The sequence below is a fragment of the Peromyscus californicus genome, unplaced genomic scaffold, assembly GCF_007827085.1.
Source record: "Peromyscus californicus insignis strain IS unplaced genomic scaffold, ASM782708v3 Scaffold_16__1_contigs__length_79575227, whole genome shotgun sequence".
Taxonomy (NCBI): domain Eukaryota; kingdom Metazoa; phylum Chordata; class Mammalia; order Rodentia; family Cricetidae; genus Peromyscus; species Peromyscus californicus.
The window spans coordinates 10493726-10512748 of record NW_026294458.1 but is presented as its reverse complement, the minus strand read 5'-3'; the positions used below and the strand labels follow the sequence as shown (position 1 = coordinate 10512748).

General features: G+C 46.7%; 1 protein-coding gene across 2 annotated transcripts in view; it reads left to right on the top strand.

Annotated features, from left to right (window-relative positions):
* The first annotated feature begins 2001 nt into the window (after positions 1 to 2001).
* Positions 2002 to 19023, top strand: part of Kng1 (kininogen 1) — a 32524-nt gene continuing 15502 nt past the window's right edge. Inside the window, exons 1-5 of one of the 2 annotated variants that reach the window (XM_052740324.1) lie at positions 2002 to 2357; positions 4634 to 4744; positions 7452 to 7536; positions 10951 to 11123; positions 14490 to 14597. In XM_052740324.1, coding sequence (XP_052596284.1) covers positions 2163 to 2357; positions 4634 to 4744; positions 7452 to 7536; positions 10951 to 11123; positions 14490 to 14597 — 672 coding nt within the window. In that variant the 5' untranslated portion in view covers positions 2002 to 2162. The remainder of the gene's footprint in view (positions 2358 to 4633; positions 4745 to 7451; positions 7537 to 10950; positions 11124 to 14489; positions 14598 to 19023) is intronic. The other variant, XM_052740325.1, reaches the window with a different exon arrangement.

Sequence of the window (19023 nt, the reverse complement as noted above, 5' to 3'; positions counted from 1 at the left end):
GCACTGGTTTTGTGGAAACTTTTACAGAAGTCTGTATGAATCCCCCCTTATTAAAAAGTGGATAATGTACCCACCAGGATCACACGTCTTCCTACGCAAGCTGCCCACCCTTGCTGCTTTTGTAGAATAGTTTCCAGTCTTGAACTTATTGGAATATCATGCTGGACTCTACTCAGACTGCTACAGAACTAGGCTTCTCTTTTCGTTATTAATCTTCATGTCTTTTGGTGGCCTTGTACCAATGTGACATGTCACTTAGGCATATCTTTTGTTCCGTGCAGAGCATCTCATTTTGACTTTTACAGACATTGTAATCCATGTAATTCATATAAACCTTCTGACTGTAGAAACGTTTTGCTTCTGGGCCCAACTCTGGGGAAACTGAAGTCAAAGACTTGTGTTCTCTGCCTTGGTTTACCTTCAACTCCCACCCTCTCTTCTCTTTACTTCTGTGACCTGTGGTGTTGGGCTGTTTCATTTGCATGAAAGCTTACGTGTCTCTGTCTTTATTTTCAAATCTTGCTTAAATAAAAGGATTTCCAGTGGAAAAAAAACAAAAACAACCCCATTAAGATATTATGATTTCCAGTCAGGCAGTGGCACATGCCTTTACTACCAGTACTCGGGAGGCAGAGGCAGGTGGATCTCTTTGAGTTCAAGGCCAGCCTGGTCTACAGAGTGAGTTCCAGGACAGCCAGGGCTACACAGAGAAACCATCTTAAAAAAACAAAAACAAACAAACAAAAGTACTATAATTTCCACATTCTTCAGGTGAAGAAACCGAGATGGGAAGGTTATGTGATTCTGACTTAGAAACACGCATATGGGCATACATACAAACTTACACTCATTCACACCCAGACACGCACATACATGGAGACACACACTCGGCCAAGCATGAAACACACACACACACTGGCATACATGCACATGCCTGTACAGACACAGTCATACAGAAGTTCAGGAGTAGAGCCAGACTGACTTCCATCTAGGACCTCTAACCAAGTGCCCGTGCCCCACATTGACAGCAACCCACCTCGGGGCCTCTCAGGCAGACTCCATCGCCAACTCGAGATTCCCATCAACCACACAGAATTCAACCTTTGGAACTTTTACTTCTTCTTTCTCTTTCTCTTCTCCCTTCCTCCCCTCCCTCTGTCCTCCCTTTCTTATCTTTTTTGTTATTGTTATTGTATGTGTGTTTATGGGAGAGAGAGGATGAGAATGTACAGGTACAGGCACACAAAGCCACAGCCCACGTGTGGAGGTCAGTGAACTCTCAGGAGTGGGTGCCTCAACATCCGCCGTGGTTAAGACGCTCTCCTTGTTTCTCCTCCACCTCCCAGACAGCAGGCAGGCCTGTGAGCTTCCCGGTGATTCTCATGTCTCCACCTCCTGGTTCCCAGTAGTAATGCCAGGACTAGAAATGTGTGCCACCATGCAGAGGTTTTGTCTGACTTCAAGGCAGCAAACTCAGGTTGTCAGCATGAGGCTCCTGAGGTGAGCACTTTTATCTGCTGGGCTTCTGCTGGCCCCTTCTCTTCCTTTTTCACTTGAACTAATAGAACTGAGCAGAGAGGCTGGCTTTTCAGATAGGCCAGTGTCCTGGGTGGAGCTGCCAGCACTGGGCTGATACTCCTGTGCTTGCACTTTTCAGGTACGCATTAGAACGGAGAGAAGCCTGCATCCATACACACCAGTATCCCACAAGCAATACTGTGTGGGAGGTGTTTGTACCTTGTCCCCATTGCTCACACACGCAGAGACCTTTGTAACTGGCCCAGTAAAGTCACAAGAGGATAACGGAATTGGTTTTAGCTCCTCTTTTATTGGTTTCTGCTCTAATTCACTGGACCAAGTTGTGCAATGTTTTGGAAATGTGCTCTGCACTCCCACATTCCCCCCGAAGGCAAACGTGAAGGTCAACAACCCCAGTGTCGCAATGTTCCAGCCTGAAACCAGCTTGGACATCGAGCAGAGTCGAATTTGCTCTCTGGGAAAAGGTCAGGCAGCTTGTGACAGCAGAAAACCAAATAGGGTCCCAGTGGGGAGGCAGGACTGGAGAGACCAGACAGACCAGAGAGGCTGCTAAAAGCAGCTTCGGAGTTGGCTTCCGGCGCTCGGCAAAAGCATCCTTCCGATTCTAGAGGGAAACTTAAATCATGAAGCTAATTACTGTCCTGCTCCTCTGCTCCAGGTTGCTACCGAGCTTAACGCAGGAAGGAGCCCCCCAGGAAATCGACTGCAATGATGAGGATGTATTTCAGGCTGTGGATGTTGCTCTGAAGAAGTTCAACACTGGGAAAACAATCGGCAATCAGTTTGTGTTGTACAGAGTGATGGAGGGCACTAAAATGGTGAGTGACTGCTTCACCGTGAAATCACTTATAATTTGTGCTCCCTAGCATGGGGATAGAGGACAGGAGATAGCCAGTCCTTAGGCAAGCAAGATTGGCCCCTGGGGTAATAAAAGCAGTGCCCCAGAAAGAAAGACACAGCAGGAGATGGAGGTGTTTGAAAGGGACCAGGCATAGCGGAGAATCCAGCGACTTAATCAGCTTGCAACAGGAGAACACACTGGGTCTGTGAACTCAATGACCTCCCAGCCTTAAGTGAGAGTTCTGTATGCAGATGAATAAAGGGAATAAGAAGTTGGCATTATTGCCTCGGACCAAGCGAATACCACCGAGTATGTGTGGCTGATTCTTCGAGGTTAATAGCAATGTTTCCATTAGTTTTCTTCAGTTGGGGGGGGGGGGTGGGGATGCAGAGAGGTTGAGACAGGGTGTCAGGTAACTTTAGACTAGCCACGAACTTGCTATGTAGCTGATGGTAAACTTAAACTTTTCATCTTCCTGCCTCCATCTCCCTAGTGCTATGATTACAGGCATGTGCCACAATGCCAGGTTTATGTGGTACTGGAGAATCAAACCCAGGACGTGCCAGGCAAGGGCTTCACCAACTATACCTGTAGCCCATTTTGGCTAGTTCTTACTATGCTTTCATTTCTGCATTAGTGCACTCAGGTAGGAGACAAATGATCCTAAATCAGAGAAAGACAAAATTTATAAGAGCTTTTAAAAAAAATAGCTGGGTGGTGGTGGTGTACACCTTTAATCCCAGCACTTGGGAGACAGAGACAGGCGGATCTCCTAAGTTTGAGACCTACAAAGTGAGTTCCAGGACAGCCAGAGCTACACAGAAAAACCCTGTCTCAAACAAACAAATAAACAAAAAAGAGTTTTTAAAAATAAACTTCACAGACTGGAGAGGTGGCTCAGTGGTTCAGGGCACTGGCTACTCCTGTAGAAGACCTGGGTTCAGTTCCCAGCACCCATGGTAACTCACAACCATCTATAACTCTAGCTCCAGGGGCTCTGGTACCTCTTTTGGCCACAATGGGCACCAGGCACACATGTAGTATACGTACATACACTCAGGCAAACACTCATACACATAAAATAAAAACTTTTTAAAAAATTTAAAAGCTTTCAAAAAGATAAATAAACAATATAATAAATTTCACTTTCAAAGACTCTTTTGCTGTGGAATAATCCTTTTCTACACTATGAATATGTATTACTCTCATTGGTTAATAAAAAGCTGACAGGCTGGTAGCTGGGCAGGAAGTTAGGCGAGAAAGCCACACTGAGAATGCTGGGGAAAAGGCTGAGTGAGGAGACGCCAGCCAGCCACCGAGGAAGTAAGATATGTAAATATGAGGTAGCAAGCCACCAACCACATGGCTAACCATAGATAAGAATTATGGGTTAATTTAAGTGTAAGAGCTAGTTAGTAATAAGCTTGAGCTACCAGCCGAGCATTTATAAGTAATATTAAGCCTCTGAATGATTATTTGAAACAGCTGCAGGATGGGGCAGGACATAGAAAAGCCTTTGTTTACACTCTTTCTTTGAATAAGTCAAGTTACTTCAGCAGGAAAAAGAAAAGTCCAATCATTTGACATGAGGATTTAAAAAAAACCTAATGTTTGTGGACTTGTTTGTTTTCCAAAGGTAAAACAAAACCTTTTGTTTCTCACTCCAGCACAGTGTACATTCTGCTTCTTGGTACTCTGGAGCCGCAGTTCACTGGTGTCTCCATTGGGTGATGGATGGGGTACATGGGAGTTTTGTTATACAACGTCCATGTAGTGGGCTTCCCCTCCCCATCACTGGGGATCCAGCCCAGGGCACACATCAGGCAAGCACTAAGCCACACCCTGGCCCTTGGGTTTATTTGAGGCAGGGCCTCACTATGTATCTCTGCTGGCCTTGAACTCAAGGTCCTCCTGTCTCAGTCCCCCAAGTCCCCCCGGATTGGGATTACAGGCTTCCAACTATGCTCAGCTTCAACCAGACATTTTGAAGACCCATATATGTACACGAAAAGCAGGTTTTACAAAAAAGAGGGCAGGATTAATACTGTGAATGCTGCTTTGGAATCGTTAAGAATACAAGTGTATTATGAACATTCTCCCAAGGAGTATTTCTGCAGATGTAAACTTTGATATTTTAGTAGACACTCAGCTCTCCCTGAGTCCAGTCAGGACAGGTGTTTGTAACATGTCAGGTCCCACATACTTGCTGCTGGGTCCTCTGAATGACTCCAAGTGTCACCCTTGCTTCCTCAGGTTGGCTCTGAAACGTTTTATTCCTTCAAGTATCAGATCAAGGAGGGGAATTGTTCTGTGCAAAGTGGCCTCACCTGGCAAGACTGCCACTACAAGGACGCCGAGGAAGCCGTGAGTGTGCTCTTTAGGCGAAAGCCCCCAGCCTGCCCCATGTAACCCTCGGGGTTCTATACAGCTTAAAGGAAACGGTTAAACTGATAAAACTTAAAACTTGTACACATGGCGGGGTACACCTGACGATTTGATCCCCGAGCATTTGTTTAAAACCGGGGCACGTGTTTCCTCAGGCTGTCATCAGTCCTTTACGGTGACAAAATTCAAAATCCTTCTGGCCGTTCTGCAATGAGCAATATCAAATTGTTATCTGCATTCATGCTGCTCTTATTGAACTGTCACTCAGGGATCCTTGCCAGCCCTGTCCTGTCCCCAGCCTCCCGCTGCTGGAGACTAGTGTCCGCGCCCAGCTTCTGTGACATCACCCTTTGTTGGCTTTTGAAGTCCTGTGCCTACATGTTTTCCCTCACCTGCTGTTTTCCAGTCCCCACCATGTTGCAAGTGACAAGTTTTAATTCCTTACAGTTCTTTCCATTATGTGTATACACCAGCTTCCTTGCCCACTCATCAGCTACAGACTCTTTTAATTGCAAGGGGATGATTTATATTACTGAGTTTGTTTATGAAGGATGCACATAAACCTTCTAATACATAGAAAATTTAGTCACATTGTATCTGAATTCTTGGGAAGACAGACAAACCAGGAATGCGCCAATCATCAAACAGGCTCGTTGTCCACTCATAAGCAGGTGGTCCTAGTAACCAAACAAAGCTCCTGTGTCAGACCTCTGAGAGACAACAGATAGACATTTTGGCTGAGTTCAAGGAAGTGAACTAGTGAACTGGCTAGTGAAGGAAGGATATTCGAGCTTCAACTATACCGGGGCCTCAGTACAAATCTGGACTTTGCCTCCCTCAGTACCTACCTATTTACCCTATTAAAATGAGATGACATTGATCTCACTGGCTGTAGGAGGCTGAAACGAGATGAATTATACAAAGGATCTTGTTGACAGTTTAAGTATGTTAAGGAAACACCCGATCTAGCGTCCGATGGCTGCCTTGCCCTGGTGAGAGGGGATGGCAGACAAGTATCCGCCTGAGAAGCAAGCCTCTCTTCTCAAAGGCTGGGATTCCCCTCTCGGGTCGGATGTCAGCATCCTCCTCAGCGTTTGTTTACACATGGTGGTCATCCACGGTTGTAAAAGAGCACTGCTCTCCAGATTAGGAGACCAGGATGGCCACCCTGGCTCTGCCCCTCAGTGAGGGGCAGCTGCTCTGCCCTACAGAGTCAATCTCTCAGAGCTACGGGGAGGCATCAGGGTGAGCTCTGGCCTCACACAATGGCCCCTGATGCTCAGGAGAGTGGGTAAGACTGAAGAACAACAAGATAAAGGAAGACAAAAAAACATTGTTCATCGCTAACAGTGGACAGCCACATCACTAACAGTGGACAGCCACATCACTAACAGTGGACAGCCACAACACTAACAGTGGACAGCCACATCGCTAACAGTGGACAGCCACAACACTAACAGTGGACAGCCACATCGCTAACAGTGGACAGCCACATCGCTAACAGGGGACAGTCACATCACTAACAGGGGACAGTCACATCACTAGCAGTGGACAGCCATGTCGCTAACAGTGGACAGCCACATCACTAACAAACAGTGGACAGCCACATCACTAACAAACAGTGGACAGCCACATCACCAACAGTGGACAGCCACATCACCAACAGTGGACAGCCACATCGCTAACAGTGGACAGCCACGTCGCTAACAGTGGACAGTCACATCACTAACAGGGGACAGCCACATCGCTAACAGTGGACAGCCACATCGCTAACAGTGGACAGCCACATCACTAACAGTGGACAGCCACATCGCTAACAGTGGACAGCCACATCACTAACAGTGGACAGCCACATCACTAACAAACAGTGGACAGCCACATCGCTAACAGTGGACAGCCACATCACTAACAGTGGACAGCCACTGTGCAAGCACCAACTGTGTGCTGCTTCGTTAAGCGCTTTCTGTGTGCTCGCACATTTACTCCTCACAGTAACCTGTTAAGTACATGGGGTGTATCTCTACAAGGTGGGTAAACTGAGGCACTGAGAGGCACCAGGGCAGAGGGCACAACTAGCAGGCAACAGAATGGAAATGGGATATTCTAAGAGGTTGCACTGAAGTTCCTGGGAAGAGCATGGACCCACTGACATTGAAAAGGAAACCAAGCAGGAAGTGCAGGCTGTTGGTCCTGAGGGACAGACAGTCTGCCTTGGTGGCAGAGAAGCAGCTCCAGCAGGCCACATAAGCTTGACTCTGCCTCTCCCCTGACCCGTGAAGATCAGCGGCCTGTGGAAGCAATCACTAGGTCACATAAACATTCATTCTCATGTCTCAAAACTTTGTTGGAGGGCTGGAGAGACTCTCAGTCGTTAGGAGCACTTGCTGCTCTTGCGGAAGACCTGGAGTAGGTTCCTGGCACTCAGATGGAGCCCATAGCCATCTGTAACTCTAGTTCCATGGAATCTGATGCCGTCCTCTGGACTCTACAGGCACCAGGTGCATACATACACACACACACACATACAGGCAAAACACTCATATACATCAAACAAATAAATCTTGAAATAATAATAATAAAAAGACCTCTATTGAAAAAAAAAATTCTTTAAGCCACATTTAGTACTAGATAGATGTCTCCATTAGGAAGAAAGATTAGGACAAATGGCCTCTTTCTTTTCTTTTAGGCCTCTGGAGAATGTACAGCAGTCGTGGGAAAGAGAGGAACTAAGAAATTCTCCGTAGCTACCCAGGCATGCGAGATTACTCCAGGTGGGTGCTTCATCTGGGGGACCCGCCCTGCTGGTGGCAGCGGGTAGGACCCTGGGATTAGGGGAGGGTAGGTATGTTGGCGTTAATTATTCCTAAGTACCAGGAACACAACCCAGACCAGACCACTTCCCCCTCCCAGAAGGTGACAATGGTAATGCCCTCTGCAGTGTTGGGAGTGTGGCGGATGTGTGGGTGGAGTAGCACTGCACCAAGTTCTTGGATTGGGTCAGGCTTGTGTCAATCATCCCCCTCAGACCTATCCTAACTCTTCCTGTGTCGTGTCAGCAGGGACTGGGGGGTGGGGGCTGGCTGACAAAGGATGAGGAGACAGGGACCTGCCTCCTGTCCTGCACAGCACCCGATAGGGAGGAGACTGTGGGCCTTGAGGTCTGCCCTGGCCTGAAATCATTCCAAATTTTTATCTTCCTCGCTTTCTTTGTTTTTCCTTGTCTCAGAAGGGAGATAATAAAAGTGCACACTTCACAGGATTGGTGTGCAAGGAAATGAGAAGATAAAAGATGCAGTGTCTGGGCATCGTTAGACCATAGACACCTAGATGACGGCAATAGCTAACACTCTCCGAGCGCTTACGTGCTGCTGTGGATCTAGGGACTTCGCATGCATTGACTCATTCGACCATTATAGCTCCATCAGGGTGGTTTGTAGCCTGATTCTTCAAACCAGGAGACCGAGGCCAGAGCAGCTAAATAACTTACCTAAGGCTATACAGACAGTCAGTAGGAGAGTTGGTAGAGTAGGCCCTGTGTACATAAAATCCCTGAAGAATAAAAAAAAGGAACAACCTATGAACAGATACAACCATTGCTATCACTTCCAATAATGTAAAGGTACATTACATTATTATTATTACAGAGGAATGGGTGCATGTGGGTAACTCCAGTCATGAAAGCCTCCCTGGAGCTGGCCTCTTTGGAGGTGGAGAGAAAAACAGAGAGAAATCCAATGACAGTACACACCCAGGAAGTGTGTTCCCAAGTGGTACGGAAAGCCTTCGATCCTGATGTGGTGTTTCCGCCGCACTACCCACTCTGCAGCTGTCCACTGCAGGGTATTTTTCCACACTTCAGAGGGTCTATGAGAACCCTAAAATCATACGTAAATGTTGCCATTATTGGCATTTTCCTGGGGAAGGACTACAGCTCTCCTGAGATTTGTGAGCCTTGGGTCTAGATAGTGACTGTACATGGAGCACAGCCTTTCTCCGACTGTCCGTAACTCCAGCCGGCCCGACTGTCGGTAACTCCAGCCGGCCCTCTCTGCATCACGTTGGACGCTTTGGTAAAATGAATAGACGCTACCTCCCAAGCAACTGTCCCTCGACTCATCGTGATCTCTCAGCGCCATCTGTCCCTTCTCCCCCTGTCCCACACATCATGTTGACACCTCTGGCTATCTTCTTGCTTCCAGCTCAGGCATCTTCATCATATTCTTAGGCGTCTTCTCTGATCTCGTTTCAGCCTCCTGTCTTTCCTAGCTCTCGCCAACCCCCATGAAGTGATCTGTCTACACTCTTTCTTTTCTATCTGACTGTCCTTCCTCATGGATGTGACACTTAGCACCTCCCCATAACCCTAGCTCAGCACCTGGCGTGTGATAGCAGGGGAAGATGGACTTCAAGGAAAGGCTCCTCTTAGGCTGGCGAATGAGAAAGCCTCTCGCCTTCTATGCTGGTTGTCTTAGTTAGGGTTTCTATTGCTGTGATGAGACGCCATGACCAAGGCAGCTCTTATAAAGGGAGACATTTAATTGGGGTGGCAGCTTACAGAATCATCCATTATCATCATGGCGGGGAGCATAGTGGTGTACAAACAGACACAGTGCTGGCTACATCTTGATCAGAAGGCAACAGGAAATGGACTGTGACACTGGCTGGAATCTTGAGCACAAGAAACCTCAAAGCCCATACCCACAATGACACAATTCATCCTACAAGGCCACACCTACTCCACCAAAGCCACAGCTCCTACTAGTGCCACTCCTGATGAGACTGTGGGGGCTAATTACATTCAAACTACCACACTAATCACATGAAAACAGAGAGGCAGGTGCACCTTCTTGTCAGTACACAGCCATACGTTTTTCTACCTGCCAATGACTTGTTTTGGAGGATGAAACCGTGAATGTAAAGATGAACAAAGTTTAACAAAATTGTGTGCCATAAAAAAATGGAAATACAAACCTGTTTGGGAGGGTCCTTCTCCAACAGCCGAAGCATCAGGTTGAATTTGTCAGGGTCAATGACAGGAAATAAATGGAGTTAGGCATCAAGGAGCTTTAGTTAACACCGAAAATAACGATGTGTCTGTAATGTTTTCCCTTTTATAAAATGGTGAGTTAATGTATTACTGTGATCATTAAAAATGCATTAAAATAAGGGCCTAAGATGCAGCTCAGCTAGTGTCACCATTCTGGAGGTGGTGGGACCTGGGAGAATGGAGCTGATAAATGAGGCAGACTAAAGTCTCATGCAGTAGCCAACTTTATCCAGAGTTTCAGACAGTTTATACCCTGATGGTTAAGAAAGGTCACATGAGTAAAGTTCTCATGAGTTCAGTCTGTGTACAGTCACAAGGACAAGTCACACTGCAGCAAAAACATGTTTTTCCATAGAGGCACATAAAGGATAATTTAAACGTTTAATTGAATAGCAGCAGCAAGCAATAATGAGTAATCTGAAATTAACTCACTCCTATCTGCTACACCCAGGAGGAACACAAAAACACATTCCAAGAAAAATTCTGTGTCTTGAAGAAACTGAGGTCACAAGACTCTTGTCTTGTTGTGTTGGAGTGTTCTCATAAGCACTCAGAATTCTCCTCACACGACTCGGTTCTGGGACTGTGTTCTGACGAGAGCTAGTATGGCTGAAGGCCTGGGTTCCTATCCTGGTCACCTCATAAAGCAGGCACAGAAGCCTGTAAAGAAAAATAGAGAAAGGAGGATCCTTAGCTACACGGATAGTTCCGGATCAACCTTGGGGTGTATGAGATCCCTGTCTAAAAAAAAAAATGAGCTGGGCGGTGGTGGCGCACGCCTTTAATCCCAGCACTCGGGAGGCAGAGCCAGGCAGATCTCTGTGAGTTTGAGGCCAGCCTGGGCTACCAAGTGAGTTCCAGGAAAGGTGCAAAGCTACACAGAGAAACCCTGTCTCGAAAAAACCAAAAAAAAAAAAAAAAAAAAAAAAAAAAGAAAGAAATAATAGAACATAAAAAAACTATTCCTAATACTCTCCATGTTTTCCTCTGACTGCACACGAGTCCTAAACTCTTTCACTCACACAGGAGTTACTGGAAAGTTAGCTTATCAGGATCTTCTAAATGGTTCGGGTTTAAGAGCATGTATATGAGAGGTGTTTTCAGCTGTTAATGCTGCCTTCTTGTCTGCTTTGTCAAGGTAACGGCCCCGTGATGACAGCCAAGTACACCTGTTTGGGTTGTGTCTACCCCATATCGACTGATAGCTCCGAACTCGAACCGATTCTCAAACACGCCATCCAACATTTCAACAACCACACTGATCACTCCCACCTCTTTGCTCTTGAAGAAGTAAAAAGAGCCCAGAGACAGGTTTGTCTTTTCAGTTTCTCGTGACATGTGGTATGGTTAAAAAGGTGTTAGATTAGCATTTTGCCACATACGATAGACCACTGGCAGGAGGAACCTGTCTGGCCACATGCTGGCATGGTACTGGAGTTTCTGGGGTTTCGTGAGAAGGACTCATAAGGCCAGGAGCTTCCTCCTGGGTCCAAGTGAATGGAGTGACGTGTGAAAAGGAGAGGGTGACTCTCACATCTTCTTCCCTTGGCGTTTGTTTTAACAGTCAGCATTGCATGTTTTTCCCGGAGATGGAAAAATGAAAGTGTCATTCTGGGTTTAAGGTTTTAACAAATCTGTATTATTGTCTTATTGTCATTAATGAAACATAGCCTCAAAATATTAAATTGTTCCTAAAAAGGTGAACATGATTTTCTGGGTACTCTCTAAATTATACTGCCCACTTCCTTCTGGTGGTGGGGTAGAAACAGCTAGTAATCTGATTATTTATTTATTTGTTTGTTTGTTTGTTTGTTGTTTGAGGCAGAGTCTGTCCACATAGCCCTGGTTGTCCTAGAACTCACTGTGTAAACAGGGCTGGCCTCAAAATCACAGAGATCTGCCTGACTCTGCCTCTGTAACATTGTCTTCCTTTAGTTCAACTGCCACTAGGTGAGATTTGTACTTTACCCACCTGTGTTGATGTACAGCAGTTAGCATGATGGGGATGGGGGGTGGGGGAGGTGAAGGGGGTGTTGGTCAGCATGGAGATGGTAGTCACCATGGGATGGTGGTCAGCATGGGGATGGTGGGTGGTCAGCATGGGATGGTGGTCAGCATGGGATGGTGGTCAGCATGGGGATGGTGGTCAGCATGGGATGGTGGGTGGTCAGCATGGGATGGTGGTCAGCATGGGATGGTGGTCAGGATGGGGATGGTGGTCAGCATGGGATAGTGGTCAGCATGGGATGGTGGTCAGCATGGGGATGGTAGTCAGCATGGGATGGTGGTCAGGATGGGGATAGTGGTCAGCATGGGGATGGTGGTCAGGATGGGGATGGTGGGTGGTCAGCATGGGATGGTGGTCAGGATGGGGATGGTGGTCAGCATGGGGATGGTGGGTAGTCAGCATGGGGATGGTAGTCAGCATGGGATGGTGGTCAGCATGGGATGGTGGTCAGGATGGTGGGTGGTCAGCATGGGGATGGTGGTCAGCATGGGGATGGTAGTCAGCATGGGATGGTGGGTGGTCAGCATGGGGATGGTAGTCAGCATGGGATGGTGGGTGGTCAGCATGGGGATGGTGGTCAGCATGGGGATGGTGGTCAGCATGGGGATGGTGGTCAGCATGGGATGGTGGTCAGCATGGGATGGTAGTCAGCATGGGATGGTGGTCAGCATGGGATGGTGGTCAGGATGGGGATGGTGGGTGGTCAGCATGGGATGGTGGTCAGCATGGGGATGGTGGTCAGCATGGGGATGGTAGTCAGCATGGGATGGTGGTCAGCATGGGATGGTGGTCAGCATGGGATGGTGGTCAGCATGGGATGGTGGTCAGCATGGGATGGTGGGTGGTCAGCATGGGGATGGTGGTCAGCATGGGGATGGTAGTCAGCATGGGATGGTGGTCAGCATGGGATGGTGGTCAGCATGGGGATGGTAGTCAGCATGGGATGGTGGGTGGTCAGCATGGGGATGGTGGTCAGCATGGGGATGGTGGTCAGCATGGGGATGGTGGTCAGCATGGGGATGGTGGTCAGCATGGGATGGTGGGTGGTCAGCATGGGGATGGTGGTCAGCATGGGGATGGTGGTCAGCATGGGATGGTGGTCAGCATGGGGATGGTGGTCAGCATGGGGATGGTGGTCAGGATGGGGATGGTGGGTGGTCAGCATGGGATGGTGGTCAGGATGGGATGGTGGTCAGGATGGGGATGGTGGGTGGTCAGCATGGGATGGTGGTCAGGATGGGGATGGTGGTCAGCATGGGGATGGTGGTCAGGATGGGGATGGTGGGTGGTCAGCATGGGATGGTGGTCAGGATGGGATGGTGGTCAGCATGGGGATGGTGGTCAGGATGGGGATGGTGGGTGGTCAGCATGGGATGGTGGTCAGCATGGGGATGGTAGTCACCATGGGATGGTGGTCAGCATGGGGATGGTGGGTGGTCAGCATGGGATGGTGGTCAGCATGGGGATGGTGGTCAGCATGGGGATGGTGGTCAGCATGGGGATGGTGGGTGGTCAGCATGGGATGGTGGTCAGGATGGGGATGGTGGTCAGCATGGGATGGTGGTCAGGATGGGGATGGTGGTCAGCATGGGGATGGTGGTCAGCATGGGATGGTGGGTGGTCAGCATGGGATGGTGGTCAGGATGGGGATGGTGGTCAGCATGGGATGGTGGGTGGTCAGCATGGGGATGGTGGTCAGCATGGGATGGTGGTCAGGATGGGGATGGTGGTCAGCATGGGATGGTGGTCAGCATGGGGATGGTGGTCAGCATGGGGATGGTGGTCAGCATGGGATGGTGGTCAGGATGGGGATGGTGGTCAGCATGGGATGGTGGTCAGCATGGGGATGGTGGTCAGCATGGGATGGTGGTCAGCATGGGGATGGTGGTCAGCATGGGATGGTGGTCAGCATGGGATGGTGGTCAGCATGGGGATAGTGGTCAGCATGGGGATGGTGGTCAGCATGAGGATGGTGGTCAGCATGGGGATGGTAGTCAGCATGGGATGGTGGTCAGCATGGGATGGTAGTCAGCATGGGATGGTGGTCAGGATGGGGATGGTAGTCAGCATGGGATGGTGGTCAGCATGGGATGGTGGTCAGCATGGGGATGGTAGTCAGCATGGGATGGTAGTCAGCATGGGATGGTGGTCAGCATGGGATGGTGGTCAGCATGGGATGGTGGTCAGCATGGGATGGTGGTCAGCATGGGATGGTGGTCAGCATGGAGCCTGCCAAGAACAAAGCAGAAGAATTTCACTATCTGATGACCTGAGACCCAGAGAACTCACCAGGACAGGCCACTCCCATTTCACACTCTTCCAGTGTAGAAAATCATATTGCTTCACAAAACTGGGAGAAACATGCCCTCTTGGCAACCCGGAAAAGGAAAAATTGTGGGGTCTTTGACAAAATAAAATATTTCATATTATGTGTATATATATATTAATTTGCAGTTATACAGAAAATATCAGGGGACTCTGTGTGTGTGTGTGTGTGAAGATACTCAATATTTACTCAGTGATACCCTTGCCTAGTAATAACGATGGTTTGTATTCCTTGAGCACTTACTATATCCAATTCAATGATTAAAGGTGTTTATAACTTTCACTCACTATAAATAATGTTCAAGCTGAACCTCAAGTACTTACTCAACCTAAAACCGTTTCAGGTGGTGGCTGGACTGAATTTTGAAATTACCTACTCAATTGTGCAAACTAATTGTTCAAGGAAGCATTTTCGACTCTTAACTCCAGAGTGCAAATCCCTTCCGAACGGTGTAAGTAGGCAAACATTTAATGATAGTCTTTAACATTTTGTTCACAGCATCTACAGGACAGTCAAGCTCTGTGGAAAGACTGTCAGTTAATAGTTCCCATTTATGTTCACTGGGGATCTTTGGACCCCAAGGTGCTGGTCAGAGACTCTGCATATGTCACACTGAGTGTTTGCGTTCATCAGGGATTGAGAACGGGGTTCGGGTTGTCATACACTCTTAGTCTCCTCCAATGTCGTGTGTGCTCAGTGTGCCAACAGGGTCCTCTAGACCAGGGTTCCTTACTTCAAGCTCTTCTCTTCTTGCTTCCTCCTTTTCCCTCATCTACTTTCATTTTAATTCACACATTCTGCTATTCTCTCCCTTTGTGGATGACGTCTTATCATTTCAACCACGATTACATAGAAATGACATCAGTGACTTTGCTGTAACTGGTGAACGCCAAGGTGATTGAAGCACTAGCCTTCCCAGGAGGTTGTTGCTGATAGTTCTTTAGTGTGGTGGCTCTGTTTTATGAATGGAACAGTGGGAAATCCAGACTACAATATGCTAATTTCGGGTAATTTTTTATATAATTTATTTTTATTTTATGTGCATTGGTATTTTGTCTGCACGTATGTCTGTGTGAGGGTGTCAGAAGCCCTGGAACTGGAGTTACAGACAGTTGTAAGCTGCCATGTGGGTGCTGGGAATTGAACCCAGGTCCTAGGGAAGAGCAGCTTGTGCTTTTAACCACTGATCCATCTCTCTAGGCCCCAATTTTTTTCTTTTGTTTTTTTGGGACAGGGTTTCTCTGTGAAACAGTCCTGGCTGTCCTGGAACTCACTCTGTAGACCAGGCTGACCTCAAACTCACAGAGATCCGCCTGCCTCTGCCTCCTGAGTACTGGTATTAAAGGTGTGTACCACCACTGCCTGGCTAATTTTGGGTATTTTTAATGATAAAGCATTGAGACAAATTATATATGCATCATTAGGAAATTGTTAAGCCAAGTATGGTGGACCATAGATTAGAATACTTTTTACAGAGCCTTTAGTGACATTTCGGTATGTTAAGGAAAAAGCAAAAACCAGGATACAAACTGTACTCACAGGAGCCATGGAGACAGGAGGATTAGGAATTCAAAGTCATCCTCAACTGCACAGTGGGTTGGAAACCAGCCTTCTGTACAAAGACCCTGTTTTAAGGGGGAAAAGCAAATAAATAAACAAATGAAGGAAGCAAGGGGTCTGGATGTGATGGCCCACACCTTTAATCCCAGCACTCTAGAAGCAGTAGATCTCTGTGAGTTCAAGACCAGACTGGTCTACAAACTGAATCCAGGCCAGCTTGGGCTAGATAGAAAGACCCTGTCTCAAAATTATTTTTTAATTAATTTTTTTTAAAAAAAGAAGAAAGGGAAAACTATGTATATAGTCATCCAAATATACAAAGTAAAACTAATTTAAACATAAAAAGTGATAGAAAATAGTTGGGCAGTGGTGGTGCACACCTTTGGTTTCAGCACTTGGGAGACAGAGGCAGGCAAATCCCTCTGAGTTTGAGGCCAGCTTGGTCTACAGATTGAGTTTCTACAACCAGGGATACACAGAGAAACTGTGTCTCAAAAAATCTAAATAAATAGACAGACAGACAGATAGACAGATAGATCACCGACACTCACATTAAAGAAAGGGGGGGGCAGGAGTGGTGTCATGTCCCTATACTCCCAGCACCAGGGAGGAAGAAACAGAGGATTCCTGTATTTCACTGGCCCTAACTGAATGGGAGAGCTTTAGGGTCAGTGAGAGACCCCATCTCAACCAATAAGGTAAAGAGAAACTAAGAAAAAAAATCTCTGACTTCAACCTGTGGCTTCTAAATTTGTGTGCACACATGTGCACATACACAAATGAAGGCACGCCCACCTAATATACAAATAAATAAATCAAATTACACTAAGCAGAAAACTGGTAGGTGCCCTTGGAACTGCACTTCCAGGTGTGTCCCCAAAGGAACTCAAACCAGAAGCTCAAACAGATACAGTCATGTTCCCAACGGCACTACTCAGAGAACCAAAAAGTAAAAACAACCCACGTGCCCATCAACAGGGGTCCGCCCTGCTTAGGTTCTGTGACTGTGGTAAAATACGGACCAAAAACAGCTTGGGAAGGGAAGGGTTTATTTCATCAAAGTCACAGTCCATCACTGAAGGACGTCAAGGCAAGAACTCCAACAGGAGCCTGGAGGCAGGAACTGTAGAACCACAGAGGAACTGCTTCCTAGCTTGCTGCTCAGGCTCCTGTTTAGCTCTCCCTTATATCTCCAAAGGACCACCTTCCCAGGGGTGGTACCATCCACAGTGGGCTGGGCCCTCCCGTATCAGTCATTAATCAAGAAAATGCTGGAACTGGAAAGATGGCTCAGTACTTAAGAGCGCTTATTGTTCTTCCAGAGGACACAGTTTCCATTCTCAGCACCCACATGGTGAATCAAGCCTTCTGGAACTCCAGTTCCAGGGTTTCTGATCCCTCTGATGGCCTCCATGGGCACCAGGCACATAGTGGACACACACATGTATACAAAACACTCGTACATATAAAATAAAATTTAAAAAGAAAAAGAAAATGTTCCACAGACTTGCCTACAAGCCAATCTGATGGAGGCATTTTCTCAGTTGAGGTTCTCTCTTCCCAAATGATTCTAGTTTGTGTCGACAGCAGGTGAATGGATGAATGGCATACTCTATATGTACAACAAAGGATGTTTGATACACCTACAGCAGGAATGAACCCTGAAACATGGTATAAATGAAGTAAGTCAGAAATGGAATTATAAATATTGTGTGATTCCATTTATACACATGTAAGGTAAGCAAGTTCATGAAGACAGGAAGTAGATGAAAGTTCAGAGGGGCCGAGAAAGGGCAGAATGCTCATCTATTGTGCACTGGGTTCAGAGCTTCTGGTGGATAAAAGGACTTTTCAAGGCCGTAGCAATGGCTGTGCAGCAAGGTGAATTTTAATTAACGCCAGCAAGTTCTGCAACTTTTAAAGTTGTAGATGGAAAAGTTTACATTTTATATGTAGACATCCTATCTATTTTTAGATCTTATTTCATATGCACATAATTTTACTCTAAAAATTCATATATGCTAACTCCTATTTAACTTTGTCAGTTTGGGACGGTTCTGGCAGCCAAAGGCCTCTGGGTTTCTTAGACTTCGCAGCTACTGGAGGCTGTGTGGCTCTTATACCATGCAGCACCGTTTTTCTGCATCTGTTTCCAAGCCATCAGTCTAGTCACCTCTTGACAAAAGGAGGAAATCCCAACAGCTTTGGTATAACTTCTCCGAGACTTCATTTTCCTTCCTTGTAAGATAAGAAATGGCATTAGCAATGATCTCTCAGTTTTTATAATAACTAAAGACAATGTAATGGAAAATATTTTGCCCATGGTTGGTAAGATTTAAGCCTTGCTCCTCAGCATCCACAGGGAGCTAAACCCACATGTCCAAGTCCATCTGCATCCTCACAATCCTCTCAGATGACACCTGTACACACATTGTTTTATGACTGAAGAGGTTTCATGAATCGGTCTCAATCTGGAAAGCTTACCAGAGTCACCTGAGGGCTTTTGGAAATACCTGCCCCAGGATCCCTAGAATGATCTGGTGTGTGGGCCAGGAGTCAGTGACCCAAACAGTAAAGCTTCTAAGCGAGTCAAAAGTACTGCTGGAATTGAGAACGCTATGCTACCACACTCCTCATCCAGCACTAACACATTACAATTGTGATGCCCTATAGCTTTGACACTTGACCTTTATTATATATGTGGGCTTATTAGAAAGATACATATATTGTCTTAAAGCTGTAGGCGATGTAGAAACATGGAGAAGGTTAATATTGAACCATAGTCAAAGACCTGAAGACATACATCTTAGTGTATTTTTGCTTCATCGTTTTTGCCAGGGGGATAGAGAGAGGGGAAGAGTTGTGGGAACTTTTCGGGGACTTTTTCTCTCTTAAAGGTTGTGATGATTTTATTCAGTTTTTTGATTGATTTATTTTATTTCAAGTGTATGGGTGTTTTGCCTGTGTGTATAATCTGTGCACTATGTATATGCAGTGCCTGCAGAGGCCAGAGTGGGCATCAGATCCATAGGGACTGAAGTTGTGGGTGGTTATGAGCTACCATGGGGATGCTGGGAATTGAACCCCAGTTCCCCATAAGAACAGTCAGTGCTCTTAACTGCTGAGCATCTGTCCAGCCCTGTGATAACTTTACATGCTCTATTTTCTGTCACCTAAGAATTCCTCCATGCCACTAGAAATCTTGGTAAGCTTTTAAAATGACTGTATGATATTCAGGCAAGGACACCATAGATTGTTTTTACAACAGCACTCCTACCTTTGAATACTAGGGTTATTTTTATTTTTCATATAATTAG